This window comes from Gavia stellata, chromosome 35 (assembly GCF_030936135.1).
Source record: "Gavia stellata isolate bGavSte3 chromosome 35, bGavSte3.hap2, whole genome shotgun sequence".
In the NCBI taxonomy this organism is placed as follows: domain Eukaryota; kingdom Metazoa; phylum Chordata; class Aves; order Gaviiformes; family Gaviidae; genus Gavia; species Gavia stellata.
The window spans coordinates 632,705-647,122 of NC_082628.1; the positions used below are offsets into that span (position 1 = coordinate 632,705).

Here is a 14,418-nt window from a genome sequence, read left to right on the forward strand (position 1 = left end):
TGGGAGGAGAGGACAAGCCAGAAGAAAAGGTCCCCTTGCAGCCCTGCATCTTGCTGTGGGCTCAGCACGTGCTCCAGGCTCTCGGCGTCTGCAACTGGTGCCTCGTGCCCAGCTGGGACGGGTGCACGAGCCCTCCTGCCATCGGCTTGTCCCATCCTCTGCGGGAGCCTGTTCGTGCATGAAGCCAACCCCAAATGCCAAGGGCAAGTTGTTGCTCCTTGCAAACGGGTGGGGAAAAGAAACTACAGAATTGCTCTGTAAGGAAGAAAGGGGTACATCCCCAAGCAGGGCCAAAATCAGACGGCTTTTACGGGATGGGGTTTTGCAAGCTGTAGGTTGACTTTTGCCAGCGTGGCATGGTGACTGTCGGAGGGGACAGCTGCTGTCCTGCAGCGCCGCGGGAGCGGTTCCCGAGAAAAGGGAGGCGGAAGCAGCTGAAGGAGTTGAAGCCTTAGGCCGCAAGAGCTGAGCAGCTCCGGGTATTCCAAAGTATTTTTCCAACCGTGTCCCCGCCTGGCCAGGGAAGTCAGTGGAGGAGGTGGTGCGTCTGGCTCCCTCTGTATAGTGTGCTGGAGGTGAGGAAAGGATTAAGGAAGAGAGAGGTCAGAGGAAGGAGGAGGGGAGTGTGTGTGGGGCTGTGCTGAGGGTGGGGTTTGGAGTAAGTGGAGGGAGAGGCTGGGGAAGAGCCCCAGGCCGGAGCTGGAAGCCAAGGGAAGGTGATGTCCCTCTGGGAGAATTAAGGGCTCGGCCTCCAGGTTGGACCTGGGGATGGGGTGCTGGGTGGTACAGGTATAATTGGGGGGCATGAGTGGGGGTAGGGGTCCCTCTCCGGAGGCAGCCAGCTCGAGCTGTCACCCGAGAACTCCTCAAAGAGGGATGGGAAACCTTCCCTGGGACTCTGCCTTCTCAGCGGGATCCCAGGGTCGGCCCCTGTTAGGGTGGCCGGCGTGGGTAAATCCCTAAGAGTGGTGAAGGTGCCTTCCGAGTGCCGCTTGGTGTTGGAGGCGAAGCTTTGGGTGCTTTGGGATTCGTACGACTGCCATCTGCTCAGGAGGGAAGGATGGGGGGAGAAAAGGTGGTTTAATGCACGTGGTGGCATCTGGCAGCCTCCCTGCAGGAGGTGGCCAGGGCAGGGGCTGTGTCCTGCAAAGTACTTCACTGTGTGGAGCATCCTCCAGAAAAGCCGTAATAAATCCATAGAAATAATTTTGGGTTTCAGGGGGTCTGCCAAGCCCGGCCAGGCTTGTTCCTGACATCAGGTATATGCACTATCCCGTCCCATATCATTTGCCCGACGTCTTGCTCGGCTGCGGTGGGTTCGTGCCTCCGCCCTGGTCCCTGCTTGCTGCTCCTGGGAGGGAGCGTGGTGCTGCCCCGAGGTTTCGCTCAACCTCCTCCAGCTCCAGGATGGAGAGCTGATGTTGAGGTTCACGGCAGAAGGTCCCCAAAGGCTTTTCCTGCCACGCAGCCGCCAGCGTGGAGTGGGGCTCAGCACCGTGCCCGAAGCATGGCCCCCTCCTGACTCTGCCCCGCCACGTCCCCGTGCAGCCCGTCTCTGGGCTGAGACAGCCGAGAAATCCTGGGGGGGACATGGCAATGTCCCTGCGTGGGCTGGTAGAGAGCCAGAAGGGAGCTCGTCTGGACAAATACAGAAGAACGAGGCACATTGTAATAGTGAGGCTGCCCAATCGTCACCCTTTATTTGCTGAAAACCAGACTGCTGGGTGCCTGTCAGCAAGCACTCATTACTCTGGTTTGATTTCTTCAGAGGTTGGTAGTACAGAAGGGAGGAAAAGGCACTCACCTTCTGCAAAGAGAACCGTTCCCCGAAAAGTCGGACCTTCCTCCTTTGCTCCAGTGATTTCCGATTTCAGTTTTACAAGCAATTACTGCTTTCAGCCTCCCAACAAAAGCAGCTTCGAAGCAACCAGCCAGAGCTTTGTGCTTAGGAAATAGTGCTAAGCGGAACAACTCTGGCTGCTCCAAAACTCCAAAGTGAGCGATGCAAAGCTCGGCATCCCCTTGCCCAGCCCAGTTTTGACAATGTGATGTTTTGTAGGCACCTCTCAGCAGCGGAGAAGGACAGAGAGGGAAGGCAAAGCATTTGCAAGTGCTGGTGCCCATGCTGGGATGGGATAAACTGCTTTCCGGAGGCTTCTCCCCTTCCTGCTCCATCCCATCCCAAGGCCACAGGTCCGCAACCCCACAGCTCTACGAAACCCTTAACTCCTCCAGCAATTTCCTCAACAAAATAAGCGCTCCGAGTCCATTTGAGTGGCCTAACCGGGACCGAGTGAGTTCTGAGCGGGGCCCTTTCCTTCGGTGGCATCTCCGCGCAAGGCTTGCCGCGATTTCGAGGATGCTGCAACAGAAGGGCCATGGGACGCTGAGAGCATCTTGCCGCAGAGCCGGAGGTGCTCACTTGTCCTGTTTCCTCCTATGTTTCCTCCTAATGTGTATTTTGCCCCGTAAGGCGTATTTTCCCCAAGGCTTTGCACCTCACTCCTATTTTGGCAGCTTGTGCTTTTAAATACACCCAAACGCTGCTTATGCCTTTTGGCCCAGCAGGATGCGGCATTTACACCCCTTTTCTCTATTCCGGCTAGTTTTTGCCCAAAACAGAGCTGGTTTCTCCCCATCCACTAAGTTTTCCAAGCGGGAAGAGTCCTGGGGTGCGTGGCTTTAAATAACTGCCTGGATACGCATCACCGATTGTGATGCCATAAACGGTCACTTGTTGTGTCTCTGGAGTTGGTGCACACTGGGTGCCACTGAGCTCCTCTCGGTGAGAGCTGTCCAGGTGTCCCGGGGGACTCTGGCCCCCTGATTGATCTGGAGGTTCAATTATCCTCCCAAACCGATGACCGACGTGAGGATGAACCAGAACGGGGCTTACAAAATGACACTTCTGGAAGAGTTACAGGTAGCACAGCCGAAGGGCTGAGCATCCCCCAAACAGGGGGAAAACTCTCCCCGAAATCCCATTGGCATTTCCCTGGAGGGCAGAAGGATGGGCAGGGGGAGATGCTTTGCACTGGGGAGGGCTGCCAGGGGCAGGTTTAGCGTCCCTGGTCGCAGCACGGAGGCAAAACGGTGTCTAAGAGAGAAGGAGACTTGCCGGCAGGACGCAAGGGAGCTCTAGACGCCCAGCCCCAACTTTTACCTTCTTCTCATTGCTAAACAGAGGCATGACGAGGAGGCACTGATTGACCAGGGGAGAAGGAGCAACGGTGCCAAGATTCACTATGAGAAGGAGGAGTTGGAAGGTGAGTCTCTGCTGAGATGCTGGTAGAGGGGCCACCAGCCCGGCGCCTTTTCCCGTTGCACAAAGTCCCTACAATGTCCCTCACTCGGTGTGACATCATGTGCAGCAAAACGTGCCGTGCTTCTTAATAAAGCAGCACAGTTATTTTCACGTGTTTTAATATTACGGCTTTTCAACAGAGGGAAAAAGCCCCCGCGGAGGTCACGGTGTGAGCTTTAGCCATGGGGCTGGATAATTCACGGCTTGTTTACTCGCAGAGGCTGCTCCTGGCTTGGAGAGGTCTGGAGAATAATTGGACAGCTGCAGGCGCGAGGCTGTGCTTTTCTTCTTTTCTTCTGGAGTTCCTTATCATGGGACTGATTGGATCTTCTCTTGTCGCCTTGTGCCATACAAAGATTTTAAAAAGAATTCCCTTCTGTCACTGCTTAATGAGCAAGGCTGAGTGTTGGCCAGCCCAAGCTGGAATTTGAGAAGACGTTGGATGCTTTCAGGGCACTTTTGGGGGAGCCATCACTTGTTGTTGCTCTGTTGTTGCAAAGTTCGAGTAAAACAGGCTTGGAAAAAAGGAGAGGTCTGTGACATTCAGGGATCCAGTGAAAACAAAACTGGTGTTTCCTCCTGGGACGGCTGCACTGATTTAACCGTGGTGTCTGCGTCATCCATCTCCCCAATATCGCGAGTGATGCAAATGCTGCTTTTTTGCAGGCCACCGGACCCTGTACGCCGGCGTGCAGATGCCGCTGGTGGGGCAATGCCACCGGCATCACCGACCCCACAAGCAGAAGCATCGGGAACAGGAGGAGGACTGTGCCCCGACGGAGCGGGGCTACCACTGTAAGTCCCGCCACCCCGTTCACTAAACTCCTTGGGGCTACATGGGCGCTGGGGTCTTCTGCAAGCAGGTCCATGTGGCTAGTTTGAGTGACTTGCTGTTCTTCCGAGGGAAAGTGGCATTATTTAACAAGACCCTCTTTTTCAAAACTTTCATCTTTTTTTTTTGAGGTAGTTAAATGTATAATGGATTTAGGCTCATCTTCCTCAGCGGGATGCCTGCTTTAAAAATGGAAATGTGGGGAAGGAAAGCTGCCCATCCTTGTGCAGGGGTGGAATAGATGCTTCTCCTTCTCCGTGGCTCTGTGCAAGCCCCAACAGAGCCAGGGGAGAGGGGCCGGCCCAATATTTGTGGCTGAACTGGTGCCGATCTGATGCCCGCTTTGCATGTGAGCGTGATGGGCCATATTCGAGCGTGGTAACGGGACGGGTCTCTGTGTTCTGCCCCCAGGCACCCCGTCCCAGCGGGTGCAGTTCATCCTCAGGACCAAGGAGGACGAGCAGCATGTCCCTCACGCCTTGTTCACCGAGCTGGATGAGATCTGCGTGAAAGAGGGCGAAGATGCCGAGTGGAAGGAAACGGCAAGGTAAATCCCTGCTGCCGGCTGTGGTGGGAGAGGAGTCCCTGCGCCAGCAGTGCACGCGGGCTCTGCTTTCCGCTCCGCAGGACGCGAAGCTTTTGCAGCTGTAGGTGCCGATGCGAGGAGCCGTCTCCTCTTGCTACCTGTAGCTCTGTTAAAGGGGTTGGAGAGCTGGGGCTGTTTCCTTGCAATGGGGCTGACAGCACCCGATGTCCGCAGGTGGCTGAAGTTTGAGGAGGACGTGGAAGACGGCGGCGAGCGCTGGAGCAAGCCCTATGTGGCCACGCTGTCCTTGCACAGCCTCTTTGAGCTGAGGAGCTGCATCATCAATGGCACGGTGCTGCTGGACATTAGTGCCAACAGCATCGAAGAGATCGCAGGTACTGTGGGTGCCGCGTCCCTCCGGGAACGGTCGAGCTTGGCTCGCCGCTGTGCCCTTCCTTCCCAGATCAAACCCTGCCTCATTTTCCTGTGCCATGCTCAGATCTGATCCTGGGCCAGCAAGAACAGCTCACGGAGTTTGACGAGCGCACGCGGGCAAAAATTGGAGAAGTTCTTTTGAAGAAGCACCACCATCAGAACGAGAAGAAAAGAAACAGCCTTCTCCGCTCGTTTGCTGATGTGAGCAAGAAGGGGTCGGACCTGCACCTCCTCGACAAGCCAGGTGAGGGTTCCTGCAGGGCTTTGGCACCCGGTGAAGGTTTCTGCAGGGCTTTGGCAGCAGATGAGGGTTTCTGCAGGGCTTTGGCCCCATTAGGTTTGTCCTAGCAAAGGAGAAGCATCCCAATTGCTCCTTGTCCGTCTTTCTGAGTGTCTTTCTTTTTTCTACCAGCTCAAACACTTACCCCTCATCCTTCTCCCACCACTGTGGAAGCTAAAAATGGGGTGAACCATGAGACCAGCACAACGGATTTAAGCAAGGTGAGACACTCATAGCTTTCTTAGGCCTTCAGGGCCGAATTTGCTGTTGCAACCTTGGCTGCAGAGGGAGCTGCAGGGTGCTGTGGGCTTTGCTTTTGGGGTAATTGCCTGAAAATGGCTTGCCGTGCCCAGGCGGAGCTGCACTTCATGAAGAAAATTCCCAGAGGGGCTGAAGCGTCCAACGTGCTCGTAGGAGAGCTGGATTTCCTTCGCCAGCCCATCGTGGCATTTGTCCGCCTGACCCCGGCTGTCCTCCTCTCGGGCATGACGGAAGTTCCCATCCCAACAAGGTCTGAACGAGAAGCACAAAGTTTTTATTTCAAACCCCCCCAACAAAACATCAGCTGGCATGCATCAGTTTGGCATCCCAAGGGAACAAGGCCAGTGGGAGCCAGCACGTTTCTGCCAGCCACGTCTCCTTGCCTTCATTTCCCCCTTCCCTGCTGTAGCTTTTAAACCCATTGGCCAACGTGAATGAGAGTTGGCCCCAAAATGAAATTTGCGATGGGTTTTGATGAATTTCCAATTCATCACCGGAGTCGGTGAGCCTCCGTGTCCCCTCTCGAGCCGTGCTCTGGGCTGGGAGCTGCCAGGGATTTCCTTGGGTGCTCTTTGAGCCATGACACGTTCGTCTCTCTCCTTTTGTTTGTCTTGCCCAGGTTCCTGTTTGTTTTGCTTGGACCAGAAGGAAAAGCCCATCAGTACCATGAGATCGGCAGGTCCATGGCTACTATCATGACGGATGAGGTGCGACGTGAGAAGGGATATCTCTGGGTCATTTTTGGCTTTCTTCACCTCTCCCTGTCTCTGTAGTAGTGAGGAAGAGCGTTTGCTGTCCCCGCTGCCGGCAGCTCTCCAAATAGCCCACCCTTCGTTCGCACCCCAAAGCAAACACGCACGTTTGCATCCCCCCACATCCTGGAGGCTGAAATCCCACCCGGGGTGCATCCTGCACCTCGTCCTTCTCCCCGGGGTCCCCAGCACGCTGTCCCCAGTGGTGGCATTGCCAGGGCCAGTAAAACTTGTCCTCTTTAAGCAACAGGCTGCGGTGTGCCATGGGGGATGGGGGGCCTCGTGGAGGAGAGGATTACAAGGAACACGATGGACAGATTTTTCCTTTTGGGGGAATACTTCCTGCCATTGCCAGCAGGAAATTTGGGGGGAATTATCTTGCGTTTAGCCAAGTGCTTATTGCACTGCTTAGGGCATGCGAGATGGGTTGTCCTCTGAGCAGGTTGTCTCCTACGGGCAGGTTTTCCATGATGTCGCCTATAAAGCCAAGAACCGGGCTGACCTCGTGGCCGGCATCGATGAGTTTCTGGATCAGGTCACGGTCTTGCCGCCTGGAGAGTGGGATCCATCGATCCGAATCGAGCCCCCGAAAAACGTCCCTTCGCAGGTGGGTGCTGCGGCGGAGGGAGGCGCGAGGGGGACGGGCAGGACGGCAGGCAGCTGGGGATGCTGTTCAGGGCTCCAGATTCACCAGGTCCCTGTTTGACACAGTCACATGGCCAGACCAGAAGCAAAACAAGCCAGTGGTTACAAATAGCTGTCTTTCTTATTTCCATTTGAACAGGAAAAAAGGAAGATGCCAGGAGCTCTCGATGACAGTGCTTCTGACAGTGAGCCGGAGAAGCACAGCGGTCCTGAACTGGAGCGGACGGGAAGGTGCAAGCTTTGATAGTTTGGGGTGTTTTTTTTCTGCTTGCCTCCCAAATCTGAGCATGCACCTTGCCTTTGAGCAGGTTTTTGGGGTTTTTTGGTTCAGTGAAGGGGCTCCACATGCCCAGCTGGGTCCCTGGGCTGGGCAGGTGGGAGATGTGGGCAGCTGGGCTCAGCCACAGCATCAGTGCACACAGGTTTTCTTGATTTGGGGTGGAAGCAGATGTGCAAATACCTCCAGGTAGAGCTCTGCTGCTTCTCAGAGCAAGGGAGTGTTGCAGTAAGAGGGGATGGGCTCTCAGGTTAGGTCTTGTTTTTTCTTTTTTCTTCTTTTTATTTTTGTTGTTGGAGGGCATTTTGGCGTGCCTCAGTTTCTAGTGGGTGTAAAAAGGGAGAAGGAGACGGCTTCTTTTCAGCACTGAAAATTACTCCATGCTTGTGATTGCCCTTCTGCAGCCAAGAAAAGTCCATGTGGTCTTGCAGGAGAACTGTCTCTATTTTGTCCTTCTTCCAGGCTCTTTGGAGGTTTGATCCTGGATGTGAAGCGAAAAGCCCCGTGGTTCTGGAGCGACTTTCGGGATGGTCTGAGGCTGCAGTGTCTGGCGTCCTTCCTCTTCCTCTACTGTGCCTGCATGTCCCCTGTCATCACCTTTGGGGGACTGCTGGGGGAGGCGACCGATGGCCACATAGTGAGCAGCTCTCTCTGTTGGGTGGCACGGGGGAGGATAAAACTCATGCAAAAGTCCTTGCTGCAGTGAGTTTGCTCTGGGTTTTTTTTCCCCCTAATGCTTTCTGTACTCACTGCTGCCTCTCTTCCCCGGACAGAGTGCCATGGAGTCGCTGCTGGGCGCCTCCATGACCGGCGTGGTGTTTTCCCTCTTTGCTGGCCAACCTCTCACCATCCTCGGCAGCACCGGACCCGTGCTCGTCTTTGAGAAGATCCTCTACAAATTCTGCAAGTAAGGCCGGTTGCTGCGGCCGGGTGCTGTGAGAGCCTTCAGAAGGCAGCGGGGATGGAGAAAAGATGTTTGTCTTTCATTTCTCTCAGCGGCAGTTGTTCGATTGAAGTTGTCTTGTGTGTCACAGATGCTGCACGCTGCTGCTTTAGTATGTGATGGTGCGAGAGCCCTGGCTCTCTGAAGGATGGATGTTTTAGGGGGTTTTGGGCTTAAAGCGAAGCAGCTGGAGGAGGAGAAACCACAAGGATGTGGATGCCCAAGATAGGCTGCACAAGGAAGAGGAGACAAATCACTCTGGTTTGGGAATGGGGGAAGATTTGCTTCCCTCTGAGTACAAAACAAGGCACTTTTTAGCCTGATTGTTGCTGGAAGTGGAAATACAGTTTGCTCAGGTAGCCAAATAGTCTACTGCTGAAATGTTGTGAGTTTGGATGATTTCATTGAAAAAGTAGGAGTTTTTCATGTGAAATGGGTATTTTCCATGACAGTCCTTCTGCTGTGATGACTTCGATGTGAGATGAACCACCCTTATTGCAATTTAAATTTATCATTAAGCCCCAACTTGGAGCCTCTTGCTGGCCTTTCCACCCTTGGTTTTATTTTGGTTTCCCAGGGAGTACACGCTCTCCTATCTCTCTCTGCGGGCATGCATCGGGCTGTGGACCGCCTTCTTCTGCATCGTGCTGGTGGCCACCGACGCCAGCTCTTTGGTGTGCTACATCACCCGCTTCACCGAAGAAGCCTTCGCCTCCCTCATCTGCCTCATCTTCATCTACGAGGCTCTAGAGAAGCTGAGTCACCTGCGGGAGACCTACCCTGTGCACATGCACAGCCAGCTCGACTTCCTCACCATCGACTAGTGGGTTTTTTCCTCCTAAAACGCCCCTGCCCCTTGGCAGGAGCTCAGGGCTGCACCTGCATCGCCTCTCCCTTACCCGTGTCTTGGCTTCTCTCCTCCCAGCTGTAAGTGTGAGGCACCGATGCATCCCAGCAATGAAACCCTGCGTTTCTGGGAGAGCAACAAGATCAACGTGTCTGGCATCGCCTGGGAAAACCTCACGGTGACCGTAAGTGCCCCGAGCCACTGCTTCCTCGTGCCGCGGCCACGGGGCCCAGGGGCATTCGCGTGGTGCACAAGTCGGAGCCCTTCAGGTGGTGATGGGCTTCCAGCTGTGCTAGTGCTGCTCTGAAAAGTCATTGCTTACATCTAATGGGTGGTTTTAACCCGCTTGGTCCTGGGAAGGAGAGTCCACCTTGTCCAGTCCACCTTGTGCCCAACATCGTGGGTAATAACTGTCCGCCTCCTCAACGCGGTGGCAGGACAATATTTCTGACCGGCAGCAGAAATAACCCCCTCGTTATGCAAGGTTTCCTTGCCGCACGTGCACTGCCTTTGTGTCCTGATGCTCTGTTTCTCCAGGAATGTCGGTATTTGCATGGAGAGTTTCAAGGACCTGCCTGTGGACCCAATGGCCCCTACACGCCTGACGTCCTCTTCTGGTGCTGCATCCTCTTCTTCTCCACCTTTGCGCTGTCGAGCTTACTGAAGAAGTTTAAGACCAGCCGATACTTCCCAACCAGAGTAGGTAGAAGACAGTGGCCAGCAGCAGTCTCCACGCTCATTTCCCAAAATGGCTTTCCTGGAGCACTAAGCAGTATTTGCCACCACTCGGTCGAGCTGGGAAACATTGACCTTGAAGGCCAAGCTCTCCATCAGCGTGGACGTCCCTCACTCATTTCCATGAGCGCAAAAGGATCGTAGCATTTCCCACCTGCCTGGCGACCTGTCCTGGAGCCATCTCTTGCTCAGGCAGTGGGAAATCAGGTCTTCCACAGTTACTTTTTTTCACCTTCTGTGCATTATGTGCTCAAGGGGAAGGCTGATTCAGCTGAGGAGCTGCCATAGCAAACGACACTATTTCTTCCTTTTGAGGAGCAAATGATGCCTCAGTGCCTTATTCCCGTTTTAGCTGTGAGCGTGGCTGTCGTGGCAGACATCTGCTTCCTTCTTTTGTAATTTTATTTTTTTTTTTAAGGTTTCAACTAAGACAACCCTTTTCCACCTAATTAAACATTTTGTATTGCCTGGCACCAGATCTCACAGGCACAAACACAGCAACGGTATCTAACCAAGGGATTTGGCTGCATGTCCTCAGCATGGAGGGGTTTTGTTAACCGGTCTTAATGGCGTTGACGTCCCTCACTTTTCCATGTCATGTTGTGGCCCCCTTTGCGACGCCCCCTTCAGCTCTGGTTTCTTGCCCCAGGTACGGTCCACAGTAAGCGACTTTGCTGTTTTCCTCACCATCGTCGTCATGGTGCTCATGGACTTCATGATTGGGATCCCATCACCGAAGCTCCACGTCCCCCATATGTTCAAGGTAACGGGGTGTTTTGGCAGGGAGCTGGTTTCAGCCCTTGGGGATGCCACAAGGTGATGCCGGGGCAGGACAGGGCTGAGTCCGGAGGAGATGCTGGTGGTGCGACCATCTCCTCTTCTGCCTCCAAGCGCATTGTTTCCTTCGGGAAAGGAGAAGACAGCCCCAAAACTAGATACCTCCAGGAGAAGTATCTGTAGGTGCTTGCAAAGAGGGCAGCGGCAGTGCTGAACCCCAGGGTGACGTGAAGCCAGGGCTGGGAGGTGCTCTGACATGGGAATGGAGGGGAAAAGCAAAGCCAGTGAGGTGGCTGGGCTGGGAGATGATGCTGATGTGTGTGCTTTGTTGCAGCCTACCAGAGACGACCGCGGGTGGTTCATCAGCCCCGTAGGACCCAACCCTTGGTGGACGGTGTTGGCTGCGCTCATCCCAGCTCTGCTCTGCACCATCTTGATCTTCATGGACCAGCAGATCACTGCTGTTATTGTGAACAGGAAGGAGCACAGGCTGAAGGTAAGGGGCTGCAAGAGATGAGCCCATCCCCAACCCACTCCGGGCTGCAGGTACGGGGAGAAGCTCCTATTCCAAATGCTTTGGGAAGGCATTGGTTTGGGAAAACGTCAGGCTGCGTGGCAGGATGCTCTCCTGCATTAATGATGACACAGGGAGCAAACGACAGGGAGTTCAGATGAGCAGCCTTTCAGAGGAGCAAATTAATCTTGGAGCAATAGAGAAGCGTGGTTTTGTTTTAAAATGTCAGCAGTGGATGGGGGATCGAATTGTGTTGACGCGCTGCCAGGGATAACTCAGAGTCACATCCTACTTGCAAGTGGTGGAAATTTCTTTATAAAGGAAAAAACCCGGTCTCTTTTTTTCTTTTGAGAAGTAGCTATCGCACAACCAAATCCACTTTGTCTGAACTCCTGCCACCTTTTCATGCAAGGGGCTTGCACAAAGAGCAGATACCTCCTTATTTGTTTCCGAGGCGTGTTTTAAATTCTCAAGAAGTTGACTTGCGCTCTAGCGGGGTTTGAGCCTGACTTGCGACGTTGTCCTTGCTCTTGTGCTGTGGGACGCTCATCTCCTTGTTTTGCTTCCCGCAGAAAGGATGTGGGTACCACCTGGACCTTTTCATGGTGGCCGTGATGCTCGGGGTGTGCTCCGTGATGGGGCTGCCCTGGTTTGTGGCTGCCACCGTCCTGTCCATCACCCACGTGAATAGCCTCAAAGTCGAGTCTGAGTGCGCAGCTCCAGGAGAACAACCCAAGTTTCTGGGGATACGAGAGCAGAGAGTCACTGGCTCCATGATCTTTGTGCTCATGGGCTGCTCTGTCTTCTTCACTTCTGTGTTAAAGGTAAGAGGAAAATGCAAAACACCCAACAGCCACGAGCTTTTTGGAGGTTACCCAAAACCAGTCCCCTCTCTCCAGGCCCAAGCAGCTGTGGAGTGGAGGAGGAGGTGATCCCAAACCTTGGGGCTTGACCCACAGTGGGAAGCAGCCTCCTCGCTTACGCTTTCCAGCCGTTCAGCACGTTATCGATGGCAATTTGCTCCCCCAAATGCCTCAGCACAGCCGTTCCAGTAGCTAAACACACTGAAATCATCTCCATGGGCTTCCTTGCGTGTTCCTCCCACAAGATAATCTCCTCGCTAGGCTAAGAGGAGGCACGTCGCTTTTGCTTGTTGCTACAAGAATAAGGAGAAAGGTTTTTCTACCGTCACAGAACGTGGCATATGGTAGCATGGTCGCCTGTTTTCCTCCAACCTTTCTGGAAGATAGGATTCTGCTGATGAAAGATAACTCCAACGTTCAGCCTAAAGCAGAGCGTTAGCTCACTCGCAGGCACAAAAGCTCTGCTGGTTAAAATCCGACACGTCTCTAACCCTGTGGAAACTGGAAAGCTGTAGGCAATTTGAGGCAGTGCCTGTAGAAGAGAGTGGTACTACTGAAAATGCAATTTAAAAAAATAAATGATTGCATTCTTTCTTTCAGTTTATACCAATGCCTGTGCTTTACGGCGTCTTTCTCTACATGGGCGTGTCGTCGCTCGGAGAAATTCAGGTACGGACTTTTTTACAGCGTGCAGCATGTCCGCTGCCTGGTATTTCATCTCCGTAGAAGCAGGAAAAAAGCAGCGGCATGGGAAAAAAACCTCTCGGAAAGCAAGCAATGAAAATATTTTGTGTACGAAAAAGATTGGAGGAGGCACAGGAGGTCTATAGGGCTGGGAGGACCGGGCAAGTTGAGCGCTCCCTGTTTAAACACAGGTTAGGGCAGGCCAGTGTTTGGTTAGGTGAAAATGGGGGAGTTGAGTGCACAGGGAAGGCAATTTCTACCACTGGTGGAAATCCTTGCTGGGGGATTCAGTGGGCCAAGACAAGCTAATCATAGAATAACGTGGCATAATTGCACGTGGGTGGGCAGCTCTCACGGGCAAGCTGGTTTCTAGCTGGAGCGAAGGGAAAATGGGTGCTGCTCCCAGGAGGAGCATAGTGGGATCCACGGTTTCTCATGGCGAGCGAGATCCTGAAAACTCCCTCCACGTCTCAAGAGGGCCAGAAGCTTTCCGCAGTCCCAAGGTGGCAACTTTTCCACTTTGACTTTGCAGTTCTTCGATCGCTTGAAGCTGTTTTGGATGCCGGCGAAACACCAGCCGGATTTCATCTACCTGCGGCACGTCCCCTTGCGAAAGGTGCACTTCTTCACCGTGATCCAGCTGATCTGCCTCGTCCTGCTCTGGGCCATCAAGGTGTCCCGTGCCGCCATCGTCTTTCCCATGATGGTAAGAGGCGGTGCCGCTCGGCACAGGGATGTTTGCCGCGTTGGAGTGAGATGTAGCACCACCTCTGGCCTCACCGCATCTTCCCTCTATTTCGTGCAGGTTTTGGCTCTTGTATTTGTCCGGAAAGCCATGGATTTCTGCTTCTCAAAGCGAGAGCTCAGCTTCCTGGATGACCTTATGCCAGAGAGCAAGAAGAAGAAGTTGGACGGTGCCAAAAACGAAGCCAATGAAGAAGAGGTAACGCTTGCTGGGCGCTCGCGGCTGGACATCTCCCTCGGGCTGTGAGATTGCCTGTTTCTAGCACAGCTTGTCTTTACATGTTGGGGCAAGATCAGAACTCAAAAGAAACAGATCCTAATAGCCTGGATCCCACATCTTAACCTTTTTTTTCCCTGAATGAGCAGTGAGCTTAACACTTGAATAGAGGTATAATTTTTTAAATGAGTCATTTATAATAACAGATGATGATGATGATGATGGAAAGATTGGCTCGTAACAGTGTTTTTAACCCCCCCCCCAAAAAATTCAGAGTGAAAGGTCTTTACCCTGCTGCGCTAATAGCTAAAGGTGCCACGAGTCAGAAGGAGAGGGCAGCATGCAATGTTTTTGCTGGGTGTTCAGGTTTTTTCCACTTGGATCCAAGACAGAGAACTTGATTTGTCCCTTTTTTCCGTCAGGAGTCCCCGAAAATGATGGAAGCTGCTGCTGCTGCCGGTTCAGTTCTGCTGAAACTGGGCAAGACCAGCAACTTGGATATCCCAAAGCAAAGCAGGGACAGGTAAAGCCCCACCAAGTGCCAGGACCCCCGGCAAGATTAGTTGGAAGGTGTTTGGCACAGTTTTTTCCACTTGCATCTTTCTTGAGCGTCCCATAGAAAGCAGCAGTCAGCTTGGTGGGAAAATCACATCTACGGGCAGGGCTGCAGGAGGGGATCGCAGGGCTCTGCCTCCAAGCAGAGTGGCTGCACAACTCCCATCTGACCCCAAAAAGTCGCATCCTCAGTGACTTTAGGGTAGCTGGAGATCCTCATACGTAAA

General features: G+C 53.5%; 1 protein-coding gene across 1 annotated transcript; it reads left to right on the forward strand.

Annotated features, from left to right (window-relative positions):
* Nucleotides 1-2,860: 2,860 nt before the first annotated feature.
* Nucleotides 2,861-13,666, forward strand: LOC132320334 (electroneutral sodium bicarbonate exchanger 1-like). Its single transcript, XM_059832613.1, has 22 exons — nt 2,861-2,869; nt 3,143-3,266; nt 3,971-4,099; nt 4,548-4,683; nt 4,897-5,057; nt 5,162-5,341; nt 5,510-5,598; nt 5,731-5,888; nt 6,258-6,345; nt 6,851-6,997; nt 7,175-7,266; nt 7,775-7,949; nt 8,086-8,219; nt 8,833-9,078; nt 9,181-9,286; nt 9,640-9,801; nt 10,487-10,600; nt 10,949-11,110; nt 11,701-11,952; nt 12,592-12,660; nt 13,208-13,381; nt 13,481-13,666. Exons 1-22 carry the CDS (start codon nt 2,861-2,863, stop codon nt 13,664-13,666), a joined length of 3,093 nt encoding a protein of 1,030 aa, XP_059688596.1.
* The last annotated feature ends 752 nt before the right edge of the window (nt 13,667-14,418 follow it).

Coding starts and splice junctions, on each gene's coding strand:
- LOC132320334 (XM_059832613.1), top strand. Junction 8,220..8,832: donor ATCCTCTACAAATTCTGCAA/GTAAGGCCGGTT, acceptor TTGGTTTCCCAG/GGAGTACACGCTCTCCTATC. Junction 11,953..12,591: donor TCTTCACTTCTGTGTTAAAG/GTAAGAGGAAAA, acceptor TCTTTCTTTCAG/TTTATACCAATGCCTGTGCT.